Source organism: Episyrphus balteatus, chromosome 3 (assembly GCF_945859705.1).
Source record: "Episyrphus balteatus chromosome 3, idEpiBalt1.1, whole genome shotgun sequence".
NCBI classification, from domain to species: Eukaryota; Metazoa; Arthropoda; class Insecta; order Diptera; family Syrphidae; genus Episyrphus; species Episyrphus balteatus.
The window spans coordinates 110,404,134-110,425,819 of NC_079136.1; the positions used below are offsets into that span (position 1 = coordinate 110,404,134).

Sequence of the window (21,686 nt, forward strand, 5' to 3'; positions counted from 1 at the left end):
CGATGATATTTTTTCGTTAGCATTTTCGTTGTCAACTTTGGAGATTTGAAAATTTTTTGTTAAGCATCAGCAGCGTACTAGGCCTTAGAACTGAACAAAGTTGAAATGGGACCACACCCGATGGTATTTTTTTGTTAACATGTTCGCTGTTGACTTTGGAGAGTTCAAACATTTTTCGTTTCGCTTCAGCAGCGTACTAGGCTTTATAAATTAAAATTTTCTGGTTTGTATTTTTTGACATTTTTACAGAATACCTTGTGTCAGTATTTTTTTATAAAATTTTAATTGGAAAATACTTGAGGAAATGGTTTTTGACTTAAGCTTCTCTATCGAATGCATCGTATTGTGTTTTGTGTCATTCAGATAAAGGTTGATAAGAATAATAAGATATTTTTGCAATGGAGAATATTTTTAAAACAGATATGTTGCAGAAATAGGTATATATCTCAAAAAAATCGCTTATGTTGACATGAACTAATCTGATATCTATACCCAATTCATGACGTGTACAAATTCAAGAAATACAAATAATTGTTATACACCATTGCATAATTTACCCTAAAACCTAAAGTAATGACAAGAAAAACCATTCAACAAAATGCATAGCATACATACATACATTTACATACATAGAAAATGCGGGAACACATGGAATCAGTGGAGACTTCCGGTTCAAAATTAAAACAAATAAAAAAAATAATAAAAAAAACAACCCCTACTCGTTTTATTGCTTTTATTTTTTTCTATCTGCTTATATACATGGAGTGTGGAACTCATGGTGAGTTTTGCTGGTTTGCAATTGCGTTTACCTCTGTTATGTACATAATGTGTAATAAAAAAGTATCAATCGAATTAGATTAATCACTTAAATGGTATTATAACGTGAAGTAAAAATACATAAATAATTTTATTGAAGTGATGTGATTAGGACACTTGTCTATGTGTCGAGTATTATGACACTTTACTAATATTCATTATGGTTATCAACTAAGTGCAGTTAAGAAAGTTTAGTGTTAGAAGAAGACATTGCATTTTTGTTTGCAACTTTGCCCGTCATATTGATCAAGTATGTATCTAACGCCACATTAAGGAATCGAAAGTGATGGTAATGGAAAAATAAAAGAAGGAAAGGGGAGTCTCGGTCTATTCTACCAAGGTGTCTTTTTCTTTTTGTGGTCAGTTATATTTTTTGAAAAAAATAAAAGAAGAACGATTACTTTGGTGTGGTGAAAATAAAGTGTTGGTTGTTGGGATGAGTTTAATTTAACGGAAATAAAAAGTTAGCAGACGAAAAAGTACTAAATGGGTGATTAATCGAGAAGTATTGTTGAAAGTTGATATTTTTGGTTTGCTACGTATTTCATATTAATGCTAAATTCAGATGTTTATAAAATTATGATTTAAGTAGAAAACATTTAATTTGAATATAATAGCTGCGTTCCTTTGGAAATATTTATCTACTTTTTAGTACTTAAAGCTGCTTTGAACTACTTTTTCAGTATAGCAAAGTAGATCAAAGTAGTTTTAAGTACTAAAAAGTAGATAAATATTTCCAAAGGAACGCAGCTAATGTATTTGTAAGGGCTCAGTTATAGCTATCAGTAAAATACGTCAGTAAAAATTTTGTTTTTTTATTTTAAATACTTCAATCTTATATTTTGATGAAAATTTTGATGAAATAAATTAAAAACAATAACGAAACGCTTTATGAATTTGGAGTTGAGGTCACTTGAACTTTAAAATTAAATTAAAAACATATTTCCACCAATTTTTTCAAAAAGAATCAATGCATTTTGTGTTAAATTTTTTACACAAATTCATTTTATAAATTTTACTGATGACATTTCATTTTACTGAACAACTGACTACCTACCAAATGCAAAAAAAATTCCATTTCGTTTTACTGATAGCGTTCCATTTTTTTTACTGTTCCGGTGTCATCATTAAAAAAATTACTGATGCAATGAACAGTAAAAAAAAGGAAACGAAATTGTTTGAGGCGCGAATGTCAAATAAGCATATAATTTAATGACTTAAAGTTATCATTAGCCGTGTATTATTGGTACTGAGTAAACATTTTATGCTGTAAACAACAACAATTGATTCATTTTTTTTTATTTATTAATGATCCTTATTGTTGAAGGATCAAAAATGTATAAGTTTAGAAAAAAATGTTTTCTATAAACCAACAAATAAAAAACTTTTGTTTATCCTTACCAATCTTTTGTTTCCCGCGTAAAATTTTACTGAGCTAAGTACTGAGTTACCAATAAAACGTAGCTATTGCAATAAACGCTTATCAATAAAACATTTCAATTCCTGATGTTTCAATATTCAATGTTTACTGATGAATTTTACTGATAGCTACATATAATTGAGCCCTAAGGCATAGAGGAAGGAATACCTAGAGACGCGACTTCGGTTGGTTTTTCTCTTCCACCCTACAAGCTGCAATGAGAGGAAAAACTCCACAGTGCTTATATGTGGTAGTTTTCCCGTGCATTTTAAATGGCACCAACACATTCAACTGTGGAGTTGAGCTCAAAACAATTAAAAACAATTTAAGTGCTCAGTAGGAAATAAATTCATAAAAAAATAATATAATAAATTCAAAACACGAACCTTTTTTTTTTATTTCTGTACATATTTATTGAAAGGTGGGTGTCTGGAGTGAGCTATTTGAGCTATTCAAGTTCATGTACAAACCAAAATCATGTTTAAATTCAAAATTTGTGAGGACATCTACTGGTGAAAGGAAGGTATTAAACGAATTGTACTTTTCACACGTATTCACAGATAGGAAAACAAGAGAAAAATAAGAGAGATTATCTGAAATTAAATTTGCGGGTGTTTTAGGTAAGGGGGGTACGAGTCGGCTCTCTAGGTATTCCTTCCTCTATGCCCTAAGGAATGAAATAAATACAAAATTTGATAGATGTAGGTACATTTAGCCTTTATGAAAAAACCAATGTATAATAAGAATGGCGCAAAATTTTAAACGATTTACAAAATTGCTAAAGCCATTTTAATAATTTATTTATTTCCGTTTTGACTTAGTAAATTACTAAGAAGGCTTCAACATTTTACTATCATTTAAAATTTTGCGCCAGTATATTTTAAAGTTTTGACTTAAGTGGGATGTGCCTATAAATGTGTAGTTATAAGCTTATAGCCCAAATGATATAGTTTCGTAAATTATCTCATTTCAAAGTTTTAACTCACTATCCGATTCGGCAATTGAAACGAGATAGTTTGCGAAATTATCTCATTTGGGCTCTAGAAAAAACAGACTATTAATTGCGCCACTTCGTATTTTTTTTACATGCTCTAGAGGGCAAGTATTGGTTTCGTGTCAAAAAAAAAAGAATGATGATGATGGAAAAGTCGCAAAAGTGTGTTTCTACATGACGTCCGTCAGTCCGTAAAGGAGTGGACTGATTTTCTTGAAACTTGGTATTAGCCCTCTTCCATTGGAGGTGGTAGTTTACTACTAGTAGATGTTTTGGTTAATCTAGTACTATTATCTACTCATGCTCTTCTTCCCGAGTAGATACGATTTGTATAGAACTCGTTGAAAGTGCGTTCCATTGAAAATCGCTAATAAACTACTAGCAGTACTTTACCACCTCCCAAAGGAACAGGTCTAATGTGTTATACCGTTTTATAAATAGAAAGATATTGGGGAATATTCAGAGTTGTTGTTTAACCTAAACTGTGGTTTATCCAATGCAATTCAAATGGAATAAACTCAAGTTTTTGTTAAAAGCAACTTAAACAGTCTCTATGAATACGCCCCATTGTCTTTTATCTTGTTTTTAAATAAAGCTTTTTATGAAATAGTTTCTGAAAAATAACAGCCATATTTATAAAAGAATCTTAAAGGTTGTTTAACTTTTAACAACCTCTAAATTGCTTTTAAGTACAAAAAGTGTATTTATAAAGAATTTACACATTTAAGTAACGTTGCTTAACGATTGCTTAACTTAAATGCCATTCTCGGCGTTTAGAGCTTGCTTAGAGCCATTTTAACATAAATTTGGCCATATAGGAATTATTACAAAAATCGTAAGCTTAGTATCATTGCATTAATTTATCTAGGGTTTTGATATGAAGACGTAATTTTGTTTGAAGTTTGAATTAAATTTAAATTAAAGTCTTTTTGTGCACACAAAGTTAACGAAAAAAATTAAGTGGACAATAAACATAAAAAAAATCAACTCTTTTTGGATTTGTTCTTCGCATTTTATTGAAGAACTCAACGAATGTAAAATCATATTCAACGACCGACCCGACTTGATATTTAGACACCAAGGCCGTTAGATTCTGAGAGTTTTTTATTTCAAGCTAATCTGTGTACTGTTATTTTATTTGTTAATTTATAATAAAAAATCTCATTTATCATATTCTTGTTTTTTTCTTTGTTGCAATATGTTTTAGTTCGATTCAGATTTCCAATCAAATTTGGGGATGATTATTTATAGTGCCAGTTGTACAAACATGGATCAGCCTTGGTTCAGGAATATAACCCGCCGATTTCGGCGGATTAGCAGCGGGTCAACTTCGGTTCAAGTATGAATGTGGCTATTTTTATATATATGGACCTTGAACCGGTGCTAAACCTTAGTCTTATTACCGGTTTCAGAAGATAAATGTTGCTGATCCACGGATTAAATATTTGTACAACTGGCCCTTACAAATACAAATTGTCAAAAACCACGTGCTGTTTCTAAAATGTAATAGTATTTTGTACTAGATTAGTGAATTCCCTTTCATTTTTTGACACAATTACCCGACAAACAATTTTGGTTCTATAAAGCTTTACAGATGCAATTGTTGCTTCTGTAAAGCATTATAGAAGCAAAATTGTTAGTAGGGTATCGCTTAGCTAATCATCTATGTAAATCCGATTATAAATACAAATTTAAGCAACGTTGCTTATTGACAAATTAAATATTTAAGCAAGCTTAACTAAACAGTCTTTGTTTGTTTTCAAAGTAAATTTTTTTATTTTAATTTAACTAGGTAATATAAAATAAAAATTATGATTTTAAGTACCTAGTAAATTTGTTTTCAAATTTTAGTTTTCTTGTTTGTTTTGTAAGCAAAAATAAAAAACAGCATGCAAAAATGTCTTACCGGTTTCGAGAAATAAAAAAAAAAACTACTTTTTTCAAAGAAAACCATTTACTTTTTGTTCTTTCGTGGTACCTTATTATACAAGGTGTTCCGTAATAAGGTAAGGAAAATTTAAGGGGTGGTTTTTGAGTATATTTTAAGAAAAAAATTGCCTAACAGTCTCTATCTTCAAAGTTGGTATCATTTTTCGATGATTTAAGGAAACGCTTACTTTGGTATACCTTGAACCATGTTAACGCTAATTTTGCTGTTAATACTAATCACAACAAAAAAATATTTCTGTTAAAAAAAGAGCCAAGTTCTCCTATGTTGAAATAATGGTGGCACAAAAAGGACTGAGATAAAAAAGTTCTAAAGTTTGGTTTCAAATTTGTATCAATAAAATTTGTATTGTTCTCTTGAAATTTTTCTTTTAATTGCCGATTTTTAAAGTTATTTCAAAATTTACCAAGTAAACAATCAATGGAAAAAATGCAAAAATACGATTTTTTTATTTTTATCTCTTACAAAAATAGTTGGATTTTAGCAAAACTTGGTTTAAAATTACTTTGTTTTGTTTTCTATAGCCTGGTACGCTGTTCGCTCTAAATTTAAGCCGAGATAAAATTCCCATACAAGTTATCGATAATTTGTATGGGATTCATTTTAGCTCGGCTAAAAATTTTCGATAATTTGTATGGGAGCTAAAATTTAACGCGAGCTGCGTACCAGGCTTATCCATTTAAAATGTTTTTTGAGCAAAAAGTTAATTTTTGGATTTTTGAAGAATTTAGTTTGAAAAAACAGCCTATTTTTCAATTTGAAAAATTTGGAATGCATTTATTTAGATTAAAACCTTTTAGTAAAGATTGTGTGGAAAAACTATACTTTTGTTTTAGAAAATATTGAGAAAAATTGAAAAAAATAAAAAAAATGATTTGAAAGATTGATTTTTCCGTAAATGACAGTAATATTGGCGAGAATGGTCTATGACCTTCTTAATTTTAATCTAGCATTAGAATAGTTCTAACGTGCAAAGTTTTTGAGATATTGAATTTTGAACGTCCAAAACACTATTTTTGTGATGTTTTGGCATAGTAAAGGCTTGGCCACACCGAAGGGTACATGCAGTAGCGGTACGGGTAATTGTATGAAAAAAATTCCAAACTGACACATCAACGTTCAGCCTTAAGGCTTGGCCACACCGGAGGGTATGCGGTAGCGGTACGGGTAGAGGTAACGGTACTTGTATGAAAAAAATTCCAAACTGACATATCAACGTTCAGATATGGAATTTTTTTCATACAAATATCGTTACCGCTACCCGTACCTCTACCGCATACCCTCCGGTGTGGCCAAGCCTTTAATATCTCAAAAACGTGATGCGATAGAATTTTTTTGACTTTGGATTTGAGCTCAGTGCACAAAAAACCATTAGAAAAATATACTTTGATTTCTATAAAAAAAAACTCATAAACAAAAAATACCAAGACTGGAAACTCGGCGGTCAACTGACGTTTGCCTACAAGCTGCGTGGTGTGGTGAATGTCGTGAACCTATCGTTGTGTTCGTGCCAAATGTGTGGTGAATGTCGTGAATCTATAAATGTGTGCGTGTTAACGTCATTTACCAACGTGGTGGCTTTCACATATATTCACAGACAGCACTGTACACAAAAGGGTTTCGGGGGGAAAGACGTACGAAAGTTTCCAGTCTTGGTATTTTTTGTTTATGAAAAAACTTTTTGAATAGTGAAATCGAACAGGGCAGAAAAAATCGAATGCCTTTTTCGATTTCACTAATCAAAAAGTTTTTTGTTCTATGTCCCATTAAATTATATTATTAGCTGTGTTTTTTTGTTTATCTATATAGATTTTGTGCAAAAAAACGACATCGAGATTTTTGAAATCCATGCAAAACATTTGGCACCACTGTACATATACTTTGGCAGCTGTCTGTCAAAAATGTTGTTTTTGTTTATTTTAAATCCGAGGTGGGAAGGCCATTACACCCATGTTGGATGCAAACAAAAATTTTCATATGGCCATGGCATCCATGTTGGATTAAAAAATTTTTTTTCACAAAAAACCAAAAATGATCTGTATATTCTTATGTCGTTTTCTATTGACGAATCTCAGAATGAGATTTGTGAATTTGACAGCTGAAAGGGGGGGTGAAGAGGGGAAATAGTGGACAAATCTCAGATTTCATGATCTATTTGCGTCCTGAGATTCAAAAAAATGACAAAAAAATGAATCTGAGATTCAAGAATCTGATTCTGGATTTTTATCAAGATTCACGCATACAAACACACGCACTTTCACACACACTCCTCTGTTTGACATTTGTCTTAACATTTGTTGTTGTTTTATTTTTTTTATACGCACAGATTTCGCACACAATTACAAATTACAAGATTTCATATTCTATTTGCAGTGGAAAATCTGAGAATTTTACATTACGATTTTCTAAAAATCAAATGTGAAAACTTTTTTATTTCTATTTCGAAAAAACTTTGGTAGTTTTATATACATATATCTGTTCAACAATCTTATCAGGATCCATTTAAGACTTTTATCTGAAAAGTGCATTGCGTATATCTCGAGATATTAACATTTCAATGCAACCATGTCAAACAAATTTTTGATAATTTTTTTCTATGAGAGTTTTTTTCAAACCTCGTTTTCTCCGCTTTTTTTTTTTTTGTTAATATTTTCAGATATTTCTGCATGAACACAACAATTAAACAACCTTGGCACTACTGTTTTTATCGAGAGAAAGTTAAATCTGGATAATTATCTGGATTTTTCAAAAATCTATACAGATAAAGTTTTTGTTGTTTTTAACACGTAAATTGTTTTGATTTCAAAAATCTCGATGTCGTTTTTTTGCACAAAATCTATATAGATAAACAAAAAAACACACCTATTATCTGCGGAATGAATTTTTTTTTTTGTTGACAAAAACTGTTTTCAAATTCGGAAAGAGAACCCTCAAATTAGTAAAACTGCATCATTAGGTATGTTTTTTATTACCACCGGGCTTAACTGGACAAAAAAAAACGCCTCCGGGCTTAACTAGAAAAATTGGCAGCACTGCATATTAAATTTTCTGAAATCAGCTGACAAAAAAATATTTAGAGTTGTCATATTTTCCTCTTTTGGGTTTTTTATGTGTTTTTTGGAAAAAAAAAGTTTAACTAATAATTAAACAAATAGTTAAAAAAATAATTGTCATTCCAAACATCAGTTTTGATGTTTTTAAATAAATTCTAAACAATTTGGTAGCACAGATTTAAATCTGTTGAAAAAGTTAAGCCCAGAGAATTCTCCGGGCTAAACAACTAAGCCCAAGGGGCTAAAGTGTTGTTGCATTTAACATGTAAATTGCTTAGCCCCGACTGCGTTTTTGTTTTTGTCCAGTTAAGACCGGTGGTAATAAAAAACACACCTATTAAAAAGTGGATATGTCTAAACTCTAAAATGTCCAAATCTATGGACCATAAAATCCTGCCAATTCTCTTCGATTTGAAATAAAACATTTTTTAAGTACTTCCAACTAATTTCACCATTATTTATTATACCATCCCCGTTCACCCAGTTATCTCTACCTCACTCTTATCGTTCAAATTCACCACTCAACACAGATTCCACAAAAAAAAAATTAAAACACTCACACAAAATACGCTCATTTTTTTTTTAAATCTTTTCTACACATCAAATCAACCACTCAGACTCAACAGAAAAAAAAAAAAAACAAAAAAATAAAAACGCGAAATGTCAAACAAAATTCTCCAATTACAAAAACATCGAACAAATTGTTCATTTTCTGAACAAAAAGAGAACAATTATCATTTTTTGTAGAGAAAGAAGTCGATCAAAAATTACTTCCATTAAAAGTCGGATAATAAAAAATCATTTTCTATTTCTACCGCCGCGACGTAGAAACAATTTCAGTTCAAGTTGCAGTTTGAAGAAGAAAAAACCCAGACCGCCGTTTTATTTTTTTTTCTTTATTTCTAAATTCTCCACGCCACACAAAATTGCATTATTTTCCCCTAACAATTTGCCAAAAAGAAAAAAAAAAGAAATAAAAATCATTATCGGTGTTGAAAAATAATGAATTCCATTATCGTTTTGGATTCGTCCGATGAAGAGGTAATAAAAAAAAGCCAAATAAATAAAGCGAAATATACTATATGTAATTTAGGACAACTATATTATGTACAATGAGATAGAGGAATATATCCGCTGGAAAGTGAGAAGAACTCTTATATGTATTGTGAAGTATATACTTCCCATAAAAATAGTGGATTGTAAATTTTAATTGTTTTTTTTTTCGCTACTTCTCTTGTCTTGTTGGAGTGATTAATAATTTTTGGTTACGCCATTTATTGTTGAATGAAATTAGTAGAATAAAGAATGTTTGTGATTAATTTTTTGGCCAGTGTTTGCATTTTGAAAATGCTTTGATTATTTGCTAAAAATTAAATGTGCAAAAGGTTTTATCCCAGATAAAAGTTGTTTTGTAAGGAAAGAAAAAAATTGTATATAAATTTGGTCGGCTTCAGAGAAGTTATAAATTTCCCGCCTTTATGGTAAATTCTGTTCAATTTTTTATAAATATTTTAGTGAATTCTGTTAAAATTATAATTATCCAAATCCAAATCAAAAATTTATACACTTGTATTATTTGTTGTCTTGTATGCGGACAGAGAGAAAAAAAAACTAATTCCATATATTAAATCCCAGGGTATTGATGGAATGATTCTTGTACTATTGCATGAACTAAGAAAAGAAGCGGTATTGAAGGGAGGAATTCTGCAATTCACTAGTTGGCAGGTTGAATAAGTTTTCTTTATGAAATCAGTTTCCAAGATCGTTTTCTTTAGAATTAAGTTCCTATAAGTGAAATGAGCTTCATACTTATTATTCCGCAGTTAAAGACTACAGTAACAAATTAGAGGTAGCCTTTCAAATCGACAAATTATTGTAAAAATCCCTTGAAGAGGTTCACTGGCTGAATACAATGGTGTAGCTGTGGCTGTAGCTTGTAGCGCAAGTTGAAGAATTCTCAACTTTTACCTCGGCTGCAGCCTACTTTTGTAGCGTTTTCCCTCAGTGAAATTTTGACAGTACTACAAGCTACAGCCACAGCTACACCATTGTATTCAGCCAGTCATCCAACTCAATGTGCGGTGCCGAAAGTAGGTAAATTCAATAAGACACTATTTTGTGGTTTAATGTCTAACTTCCTAATTATTCGTCGATGTAGAGACGATCATAACTTTGCCTATTACCTATCTGCTTCACCATTCTTATCCACCTGTAGGCTTTACCCGATTGACCACAGAAAGTTGCAGACAACTTTCTGGTTTTGTCTTGTTTCTTCCTTAGGTCCTGTGCGAATTGCGTTAAAATGTAGGTTACAATTTCTACCACTATTAAATTTTGACGTTTGGTTTAAAAAGGGATCAAAGTTATTTTTTTGCTGTGCGAATTGGGTTAAAATAAGTTAAATGGGACTTTTTTTTTGCACTACTTTTATTAAAATTCCCTCAAGACAAAACAAAATTACCTTCAAAACTTTTTTTTGTTATACCTGTTCAATTAATTATTCTTTTTAACAAAACCCCGCTGAAAATATATAAAGTTAAATATTCTATTATGAAAATGTAAAACAAAGTTTTCCCGCCCACTTCATTCACCCTAAGTCTTAATTGATATCGTCACCAAAAGTAGCTTCAGAAATAGTCCTGTGTGAACACCAAATTCCTTCTAAAACATGCACTCCACACATTTACTCATGGCAAGGATGTAGGATTTTTTTTATGGCAAGATTTTCAATTCTTTTAGTTTAATTCACTTTTGGATCCGTCACTTTTGTATCAAGCAGCTAGTAAAAGACGGCAATAAAGAGCAGAGGCTCCAAGTGGCTTCTTGGAGTACACGCACTGTGATTATCTTCAATGACTCCACCTGGATATCTTACTTTAGTCACCGTTCTATCTTGTACAAGCAATACTAGGTATCGCTGATTGTATATTAATACTGTTTGATTTCCTCAGAAGCCTTTGTATTTGATTCACATTTTTGCGTAACTAACTTTTATTAACATAAATACTATTTTTTTGTTGGTTCTACCTATGTATATGAAGTGGAATCTTCATTCTATCGCGAAAGTTTTTGCAGAACTCGTTGCCGACAGTTGAATATTGATCGTTATTGAATATGAAAGGTGAAGATTGCGTATTTTGTGCATAAACCCGATCTAGGCACACACAGTTACGAATAATAAAAATACATTTTTGGCAACAGGTATCCATTTTTCATAATAGATCATTGGATCTGACACAAAAATCTATGTTTCGAATGGAAATCGCTGATTTTCAAAATTAATAGCAATTTTTTCATCGAATTTTTCATTTACAAAAATGGAATTTGTTGTAATGCTAATTTCAAGGCAAGTCTCCCGGTTTTGTATTGTTCTATTTATGAGGCCAGAAATGTTGTTTTTGCATTACCAGGAGTTTAGGTCCATTTCGGTGTTATGAAATTCTGTTGTTAACGAAATTTTCGTTTTATCGTTCGATCTTTTTTGTTTACAATTGTGCTATGGACTCAAATTAAGTTCATAGTTCACAATAGCAAATATTTTTGTCGAAAGGATACACAATACCAAAACAGATATTTATCGATTCGATCGACTTTTATCGCATCGAAAGTTGAACGGCACTCGCAATAATGGCCTTGCTCTTTCGACTGCTACCTTTATGCAAGACTGGCATTCAAAAGCCTTCAACTCGTATAGCTAAATATTAACAAATTTTAGTTTTTTGTTATCGACTTGTGTTTCTGTGAAACTTTTTAGCTAAATCAGTAAAAAATTTTATACACACGCCAACAACTGGGAAGTACTTATCTCGTTTTCGTACACTACATTGAGAATTATACTCGAATTTACATTTTTTCTGGAGTGATGGAGCGCAAATGAGTAGATTTTGATACTTTACCCTGTGTTTGTCCTTTTATAAATCAAGAATAAAAAAGTGTAAAAACGTAAACGTTCATGCAAGTTAAGTCGGTGTAGTTCCTAGTAAATTAATCCGGGGTAAAACATTTTTTTACCCTTTTGTGGCGTGAAGGAACAACCACAAAAAGGGCCAAACTATGTACTAAAAACGTACTCTCAGGTCTCAGTGGAGTGAAGGAAAATGACATTAACCATTAAAATGTATACAAAAAAAAGTTTAGATTGCCTCTGGATCGTTTTAGTGAGGAGTTATATCTTACTCAAAAATGACCTAAGCCTTCTACAAACAATTTTAGAGCAAAGAGGTAATTGTTTGTAGAAGATTAAAACAAAAATAAAAATTAAACAAAAGGACCAAATCATTTAAAAAAAACCAATACCCCTGAATATGCGTAAAACGAATAGATACCATATATGCTTATCAAAATTATTCTCTTTATATTTCAGGGTGGTACTGTGAAAAAGAAGAGAGGTCCGAGGATCAATCAACCTTCTCAACCCCTTCCGGTTACAGGACAGCCACCAATGGCCAGAGTGAATCCTGTTAAAACTCCTAATTCTACAGTGGCAGTGAAGAAAACTCAAGCACCCCTTCCCAATGACAACTTTAAGATTCAGCTACCAAGTAAACGGCCGACTCAGCCGAATCAGAGTGATCTGGTGCCCCCAGAAAAGCGTGTACGCCGTGTCAAACCAACGACAATTATACGTAGCAATGATGAGGAATGGATTAAAAGGCAACCAGCTGCTCAGTGGAATGGTGGAGAACGTCCCAAAGCAAATAGCCCAGCAATAACGAAGAATCTTGTTAATGTAGTAAAAAACGCTCCAACCAGAGTTGTGAAAAGTCCAACGCCAGTTGGATTAAATACCCCCCGTGGTACCCAGAACAATGTTAATCAAAATAATCCGATTCAACCTAATGTTAAGAACCCTACAAACTTTGTGCGAATGGCATGGAACGGAAAGAACCCAAAACCTGCATCGCCACCTGTAATAAACAAAAACATTACAACAACATTAAAAGAACAGCCGAAGAGTTTACCGATTCCGCCGGTAATTAATAAAAATATCACAGCCACAGCTAAGGATCCCAATATCCCATCATCGCTCTCATCCTCACCGGTTTTTAATAAGAATTCAGTAACAATTCGACGAATTGTTGTGAATGATGATAGTCCAAAACCGGTTACTTTGGCTAAAAGCATCACAACGACAGCGCCCAAAGCACCCATTGTCAATCAAAATTCTCCTAATATAAAAAGAGTACCTCCAACTCCTCTTGCAGTAGATCCGTTGAAAATCACCATGTCGCCCAGTAAGAATCTCAACAATTCATCGATTAAAGTTACTCCAATAAATGCGAAATCGCCGGCAACACCTGTTAGTCAAACATCGAGTGGTTTCAAAAAAATTCCATCGACTGCAAGTGAATTAGTTAAAGGTTACCAACATCTGCCCACATTAAAACGAAATGAAACCAATGCTAAGCCACAGCTACAGGATCCTATTGCGGTTGTGAGTACATCGCCAACTATGCTGTATTCAACTCCACCCACAATAAAGAAAATGGTGAACATGGAATTGCCTACAAAGCCTACAGCTGCTTCGACAATACCAGTTATTTCTAAAGTTTTTGGTTCAGGTAAATATGAATTTCCAAAAAACAATTTTACAACTTTTCAAAAACTTTTAGATATAGCCTTAATGTAAAAATTTTTGATGAGGTTCTTTTCTATATTAACCCTTTCGGTACCAGCGTTACTCTCATGTAACATATCTTTAAAAATTCGTAAAAAATATTCCATAAAATAATTTTTTAGGTTTCGATGGCTTAATTGAAAGATAATAATGTCTTGTTACTGGATTAGTACAAAAAGTTAGTCAAATATCATACTTATAATTTTTTTAATCGAAAAAAGGACTGAAATCCATATTTTTTTGCAAAAATTTTTTTTATATATGGTCTTGAAAAAAAGATATAAAAAAATTAAATCCAGAAAGTGTTTTGTTCTTTGGCTTAGAAGATGTAGCATACATTATTGTTCTATAAAAAGTTATTTTCTCAGTTGTCCGACTTTTTTTGGTGGTCATAGGCAGTGTATGTTACTTACGTAAAACATGAGAATAACACATTAGTTTTGCTATTTATTATTTTGGAACATAACTTTTTGCTATTCATATTTCTTAGTTCTAATGTTTTTGACACGATAATACTGAAAAAACATTTTTAAGTATTGATTTTCATAGACATGCATGTCCTGACTAAACCCCTAGTTTATACCTTTTTCAAATGAGAAAAAACTTAAACCCTCTTGGGGCTCCATCTAGCTTCAAAATAAAATCTAGCTTCAAAATAAAAATCTGAAAAAATTAGTTTTTTCCACTTAGGAACTTGATTCCCGAAAAAAACCTAAATAACGAACGCCCTAATGTACATATCTATTAGAGCCTACGATTTTGTTCGTGTATTTAATTACACGTGTACCCGATACACGTGTACACGTGTATCTAAAAAACGTTTACACGTGTATCTTATTTACACGTGTATTTATTAAATACACGTGTATTTATATTTACACGTGTAAATACGAAACAAAATGATTTTTTTGCTTTTTGGGGGTAAAATAAAAGTTTTTAAAACTAAACAACTGAAGATTATTGTGCAAATAAATAGTTCGAATTGGAAAAATAGTATTTGAACTTTTTGAAGACCTTATAAATAATTTATTAAAAAATTAAAAATAATGATGTGCCTTTTCATTAAAAAAAAACTAATAAATTTTTCCAAGATATATTTGCATATTGCCTACTGTGTCTTTCTCAGAAGAAAGTGTACCAACTGTTACATGTTTTTTTTTTTTTTTTTGTTAATCACCGTTTATTTGAAGATCATATGGTTTACTAAGTTCATAGTGAAAGTGTAAAAGGTGTTTTATAAATAAAGCGACAAATTCAATCAAAATAAATTTTAAAATAAAACTAAAATATGAAGCCAAGGAGTTGGGTATGGCAATATGCCCACCGAGAAGGGACAAATGCCTACTGTGACTTATGTAGTTCACAACAAAACAACCGTTTTTCTTGTCCCGGTGGAACAACCGGAGCCCTTGGACGGCATTTAAAGGGACTCCATGGAGTCAATTTAATTATTTTATATGTTTTGTTGCTTGGTAATCTAATCTAATCTGCTTTATTTTTTTACTTTTTAGTCGTATAATATTTGAAAGAAGATGATAATTTGCTTGGGTGGTATGAGCTCCCAAAGCCCCTCTCTTGCAATTTACCTACAAAAGCTTTTGCGATATTTAGAATGGGATAAAATAGATTTGGGGTGTTTCAACCCCCTAATGCCCCTCCCCTGAGTTCGGACCCCAAAATATTGCGTTGCAATCCAAACTTCATATGTGTACAAAGTTCAGTTCGATACGATAATGGGAATCGGGTCAAAATTTTTTTCCAAGATTTATATGGCTAGGGTTGAATAAGAATTTCCAATTAAATTTTCCGTGTAATTTCAATGTGTAAATCTAGCCAATAACCGCAAAAACCTGAACAATATCCTTTTCATTCAATATAATACATATTTTAGGAAATCACCACCAAATCTACCTGTTCGAACGCTATTTACACGTGTAAATATAAATACACGTGTAAATATAAATACACGTGTATTTACAAATACACGTGCTTCGGCACGAATTATTTAAATACACGTGTAGCACGTGTACCTTAATACACGTGCAATAGTAGGCTCTAATATCTATTTTAATACAAAAATAGATTTATGCATCTAGCTACACTCAAAACTAGATGGCATTCAAAAAAGTGTTGTTTTAAAAAACCTTGTATCTTAAATCTCTCGTGCTAAAAACTATTTTTCTCATAGCCTCATATATAGGTTATTTAAGTTTTAAAGTACCTGAATTACAGAACTTTGCTCGGTGTTTTCGAGTTTCCACTTAAATGTTACAATTCTTATTAAAAAAGTATAAAGATCCAATGCTGATCTAAGGTATGCGTATATTTGTTAAGTTCTTATGTCTTTTTTTAATTTTTTTCAATTAAAAGGACTCAAGATATAGGATATTTTCAAACAAATGATCTTCAAATATAAATATAGTTTCGAAAAAGTAAATATGAATTTTCAACATTTGGACACACGTACATTTACAAAATGAGATCCCTATTTTTTGAATTTCCTTAATATCCAAAAGTATCGAATTTTAGAAGCGACTGCAAGTGGTTGTAAAGAAACAAAAATGTCAAATGCTCTTCCTCAATAACTTATTCTTTAAGGCAACTAAACATTATAAATAACTGCAATAAAACAATGTTTAAGATCAATTTATTTATATATTTAAAGGTAAAAAGCCTATCAATGAAGAACAACCATTGATTCACTTAGGAACCTCAGTGATAAAGAATCAAACGAAGCTGCCTGAACCAAAAATATTACCAACTGTAGCACATAAGTCGCCGCCAGCCATTATTAATCGCTCAAGTGGACTTATAGTTACCCCGATAACTTGTACGATTGCCACAACAACAACAACAACTGCAACGCCCACATACAATATGCCATCGAATTTAACGCCAACCTCTAGTCGCGGAGCTTCGAAACAATCGAAAGCATCTATTAATCGTAACAGGGCTTTCCAAGCAGCGCAAGCCGAACAAGCGTTGGCTTCAATGTTCAGTATGTTCCCCCCTTCAACTTTTATGGGAAATCCACAGATGATGTACGACATGGACCCATCAGGTGGTGCTTTTATTAATCCTGCTTGTATTCCTAATCGCCCCATGCGCACAATGGAAGGACCAAGCTTTCCAACGGTGGGTTCGCCTGGGTTTCATGTAAACTACCCAAATTTTTCGGGAGGCTCAATCACACCCGTTATGAGCCCTGGGCCAGGTGCAAGTCCAACTTATAGTTCTGGCCGTTCTTCTAAAAGTCCCGTTACGAGTACGGTTACGAGACCTTCGGGTGCAACTAGAAGTCCCGCCAGCTATATGGGTATATCAATAGATGTTGATCAGCCAATACCACCAATGTCACCTCCGGTGTACAATATGAATCATGCTCCCTTTAATGGAGACCCCTTTAATTTCATGCGGAATCCACATAACATCCCAAGTCCTTCATTCAGTCCAGTACGATCGACAAGAAGTCCTTTAAGTACCGGTCAAAAAACAAATAACAAAGGTGTAGCTGAAAACGTAAAACCTCCTGCGTCTTCACCAGTGTTTCACAAAGACTTGGATAACTTTGTTAAAAATCCGTATAGCTATCCTCAAACTCCAAACAGCACAAAAACTATGCCATCATTTAGCAACGGTCCCATAATATCGTTAGATAGTCCTCCGAAAAATGACACTTCTATGAAAAGTCCAATTCCAGTTGAATTACATAAAAATTCTACAATTAATGTTTCGTCAAGTCCTGATCAAAGCGAAATTAGGGATGGATCATCTGCATCGGAGGTATATGCTCATAACTTACCTCCCAACGGGAAAGAGAAACCATCAACTTTAGACAATAAGAAGGAGAATGACAATAAAGCGGAGAAGGACAATAAAGAGAATAAATGTAAAAACAAGCAAAATGATGTGGAGGAGGTGAAAAAGGATAATGATGGCGAGGAAGAAGAAGAAAAAGAAGCAGATGAGGAGGAAGAAGAAGAAGAGGAAAAAGAACCACTTATTCCAGAATTTGAAAATCTCCTCAAAGCTTGTCGGGAAGCTGATTCCTCTGAAGATATGAATAGACTGATTGATTCGAAATTAATTCGTTACTACTATTCGGTGCATCCGGACTTTGTGAAATCTCGCGGCTTTAAAAAAGCTGTGAAGGCAGCAACAGAAAGCATTTCAAAGAATGCTGAATTAGTTTATTATCATCTCAGACCGGTTGTGGAAGAATTAAAGGCGCGGAAAAAGTGCAAATCTATAGTAATGACAAACGATGAAATATCAGCTGTAGCAGCAGAAGCTGAACAAGAGGGCATAGAAGATAAAGTGCGGAATAGACAAATAAGACGTCTAAACAAAGGGTTGTATATTTTGACAAGAAAAATTCACAAGTTAGAAACAGATGAGGTGGATTTGGAAGACGAAAATTCAACATATTTGATTGTCGAGCGGTACAAAAAAAGAGCTTGTGAGGTAAGTAATTAAAATATTTTTCTTTTGTTAAATCGAAAGTTTCATAATTATTCTTATCTGGGTTTTATTTCTTATTAAACTATATCAACGAATTTCCAATCCACAATTTGTTTGTCCCATTAGACTAAACTAAGTAGTCAAACCTCCATAATTCGAACTTCCTTGAGTCGAAGTCTTTATAAGTCAAAGTGTTTTTGAGAACTTTCCGTATAAAACAGTAGGTTTCCAATTTTTGTTTTCATTTCTTTAAGACGAAGTTTCTCTAAATCGAATTTTTGTTCTCCATTTTGGGAGTTCTACTTATAGAAGTTCCACTGCGTATTTCTTATCCCACTATAATAACGTTTTTACAAAGCTTTGTACAACACGAAGTACTTTTCGAACATCTTCATTACTACATTTGATTGGGCGACAAGTATTGATTGTTAAAGTTGTTCATATAGTTTATCTAGTTTTATAGTTTATCTGGTTTTATAGTTTATCTATTTTTTATAGTTTATCTAGTTTGATGAGAAACAGGACCCTTGAACACTCATTAGCCGTTTTTTGTGGTAACTCAGTTGAGTAAACACAAAAACACGGCTATTGCAATTCTTCAAATTATAAGTCCATTGTTGAATCTCAATCCCTTTTGTTTACTTTTGGTATAATATAATTATTAGGATTCAATAATGAGGTACTATTGGTGTTACAAGACTTGTTTTTCAGAGAAAGCTGTAAATACGACTACGAACTGAGCTTGCCAAATTTTTAAATTTTAATTATATTTAACTATTTTTGTGAACTTAATTTTAATAAGGGTAATTTTCTCATAAAAGTCGATTAAAAAGTTCCTATTTCAAGAAAACCAAATTTTTAAAAAGCTCTTATAAAGTCGATAACTAAATTAAATAACATTAAATCTAAATGTAGTATATAGATATAAGGTTTTTTAACTAACCATATCTTTTTGGGTGGTTTTGAATTCAAACAAACAACAAAAAAAAAAATAACAGAAATCTCCAAAACATAGCCGTTTAAACAGTTTATATTTTCGGTGCTAATGACGTATCAAGATTGAGGTCTTCAGGGCTACTGAAAATGACAGTGCATCGGTTCTTGTCTTAGGAATTTGAAATAGTGTGAACTAAGCTTACTCGTATAAATAGGAAGACTGCTGTTTCTTAACCCCCTGAACACAATATGATTTAAAGCTGCTAGACTTTTAAATTTGTTATTAGTACTCACAATTTGGTCATACCTCAACTCACAAAGTTTACTGTGGTCTCTGACTCCTTGTTGCCAGTATAAAAATAAACGAAAAACTAAATAACTCGTTTGAGTTGTCATCGGAGTGTTCTGTTGTTCTGTCTGTGTTGCCCAGGTGTTACTTGCTGTTTTAGTCGCGAACGAGATCATTATTTTTTTCGGTTTATTTTTTGTGCAAATACATACAAGATTTTTTTTAATTATTTTTTTTTTTTCTTTATAGATATACGATAAAATCTGTGATTTGACTGGAGAAAGCAAACATGCACTAAGACAAGTTAAAAAACCAATCACGTTCAAAGACACAGATTACCCAAAATTCAATAAAGTTGTTGAAACATTTGTTAATAAAACAAAAGAGTTTCCGGATTTCGTTGATGTTTTGCGAATGTTGGAGTTTTGCAATGACCGGTATAATTTTGGTTTAATCAAAGAAGAAATGACTTCAATTGGTAGCTAAACAAACAACAGTTTTCAATATTTTTTTTTTAATCAACTTTTTTAATTTTCTTTAGCTCAAGGTGCTTTCATTAAAATTGGAAAACTTTTGCAAAGTCGTCGAAAAGCAGATCTTTATGAGACTGTATCACATTTTACATCGGATCTTGTGGATCCAGCTGAAAATGACCCGGTTCTTTTAGCCAAACTGACCGAAAATGAAAAAAATCAAACGACTATTGGTTCTGTAATAGAAAAGCAAGTTTAAAAATTTGTAGATTTTCTAAACAAATTCTTATTTGATGAGTTTTTTTTTTTAGGTATGCACGTGAACAGGTGAGAAGAAAGGCTGATTTAACCAGTGTTTCTGATGATGAAGTAAATAATTCATCGGAGAGCTGCGATTCTGAAGAAGAAGAATCCCATAACATAAAACAATCAAAATTAAAAAAAAATAACAATAAAACTAATAACAAAGAAAACAACAAATTAAAAGAGAAATATAAAGATAAACATAAGGAAAAAAATAAAGAAACAGATGAAGAAAAAGATAAAGATAAAGGAACGGATGAAGAAAAAGAGAAGAGAGTGGATGAAAAAAAAGATAATGAAAAAGTTACAGAGAAAGGTAAAGAAAAAAATGAAGAAAAAGTAATTGAAAAAGATAAAGATAAAACCGACGTTATCTGTCAAAAAACGACAGAAGCAAGTACAAACGGTACTTACTCACCACCCTCAGCATCAGTAGTAGTTCCACAATCCGTTCCAATGGCAAGCACATCAGCTGCATTTCGTACATCTCCCCCACATGCATTTGAATCGCCAGAAGCATCACCACGTCCAAGGTCTTTATCCCCGTTAATGCCGTCGTGCACAACAAGCTCACTTAAAATACTTTCAGTTACCAGCCTCAATGAGAGTGCTGACACCCCCTCCCCCAAAAAGAACAACGATATTATTAAGCCAGCAGCGGTTGTGGGATCAGTGGATGAAATTGTCATTTCCGATGAAGATTTATAGTCTTAGATTAACTCTATGTAATATGTAATAAATTATATGTTGTACATTGTTTTTGTTTAAGTTTTTCACGATATACATCTATATTAAAAAACAAAAAACAAAAATATTAAAAAATTTAAGTTCCTTCTTTTTCCTAATGCCTGTTATTTAAAAAACTGAAGGACATAAGATGTCACTGTATACTGTACATAGTAAAAGAAATAATCTTTAGATGTAATATAAATATTTTGTAACATTTAATTTAAGTAAACATTACATACAAATCACAATTTTGAAAAAAAATGTGTCTACGATTTTTTTCTCAGATTCCAAACAGTTAATGATTTCGAAAAAAATTTAACAAGAGTTCGAGCTCCTAAGCAAAGGATGGCAACAATTGTAACGATTCAAAAAAACAACACTAAAGGTATATTTGTAACGATTCCGAAAAAAAATCACAGAATTTGTTCGTAATGGTATTCGTACAAATTACAGATTTTACTGTCTCTTCATGTGGGTAATTCCATGAAAAAGTGGACCCGAATTTTGAACAAATTTGGCAGTTTTTTTTTACTTTTTGTAATAGCAAATTACTGTTTATATAAGAAAAGATTCTTTGTTGTATTCCCTTATAGATAGAAATTAAATTCAGGGAGTATAAATAATCTTAAAGCATTTTTAAAGCATAA

General features: G+C 32.1%; 1 protein-coding gene across 4 annotated transcripts; it reads left to right on the forward strand.

The window, feature by feature from the left end:
- The first annotated feature begins 866 nt into the window (after positions 1–866).
- LOC129913213 (mucin-2) lies at positions 867–21,300 on the forward strand. 4 transcript variants are annotated; one of them, XM_055991773.1, is made up of 7 exons: positions 8,836–9,272; positions 12,595–13,792; positions 16,514–18,312; positions 19,784–20,012; positions 20,076–20,256; positions 20,319–20,843; positions 20,900–21,030. In XM_055991773.1, exons 1-7 carry the CDS (start codon positions 9,234–9,236, stop codon positions 20,913–20,915), a joined length of 3,987 nt encoding a protein of 1,328 aa, XP_055847748.1. In that variant the 5' UTR covers positions 8,836–9,233; the 3' UTR covers positions 20,916–21,030. The 4 variants fall into 4 exon arrangements, with proteins under 4 accessions (XP_055847747.1, XP_055847748.1, XP_055847745.1 ...); XM_055991772.1 differs by lacking the exon at positions 8,836–9,272 and adding an exon at positions 867–1,066 and having other exon boundaries at positions 20,319–21,299; XM_055991770.1 differs by having other exon boundaries at positions 20,319–21,300.
- The last annotated feature ends 386 nt before the right edge of the window (positions 21,301–21,686 follow it).

What these genes read in the sequence shown, in the direction of transcription:
- LOC129913213 (XM_055991770.1), top strand. Translation starts at nt 9,234, where the DNA reads ATGAATTCCATTATCGTTTTGGATTCGTCCGATGAAGAG. An exon ending in ACAAAAAAAGAGCTTGTGAG is followed by an intron (nt 18,313 to 19,783) that starts GTAAGTAATTAA and finishes TTTTCTTTATAG; the next exon opens with ATATACGATAAAATCTGTGA. An exon ending in AGAAGAAATGACTTCAATTG is followed by an intron (nt 20,013 to 20,075) that starts GTAGCTAAACAA and finishes AATTTTCTTTAG; the next exon opens with CTCAAGGTGCTTTCATTAAA.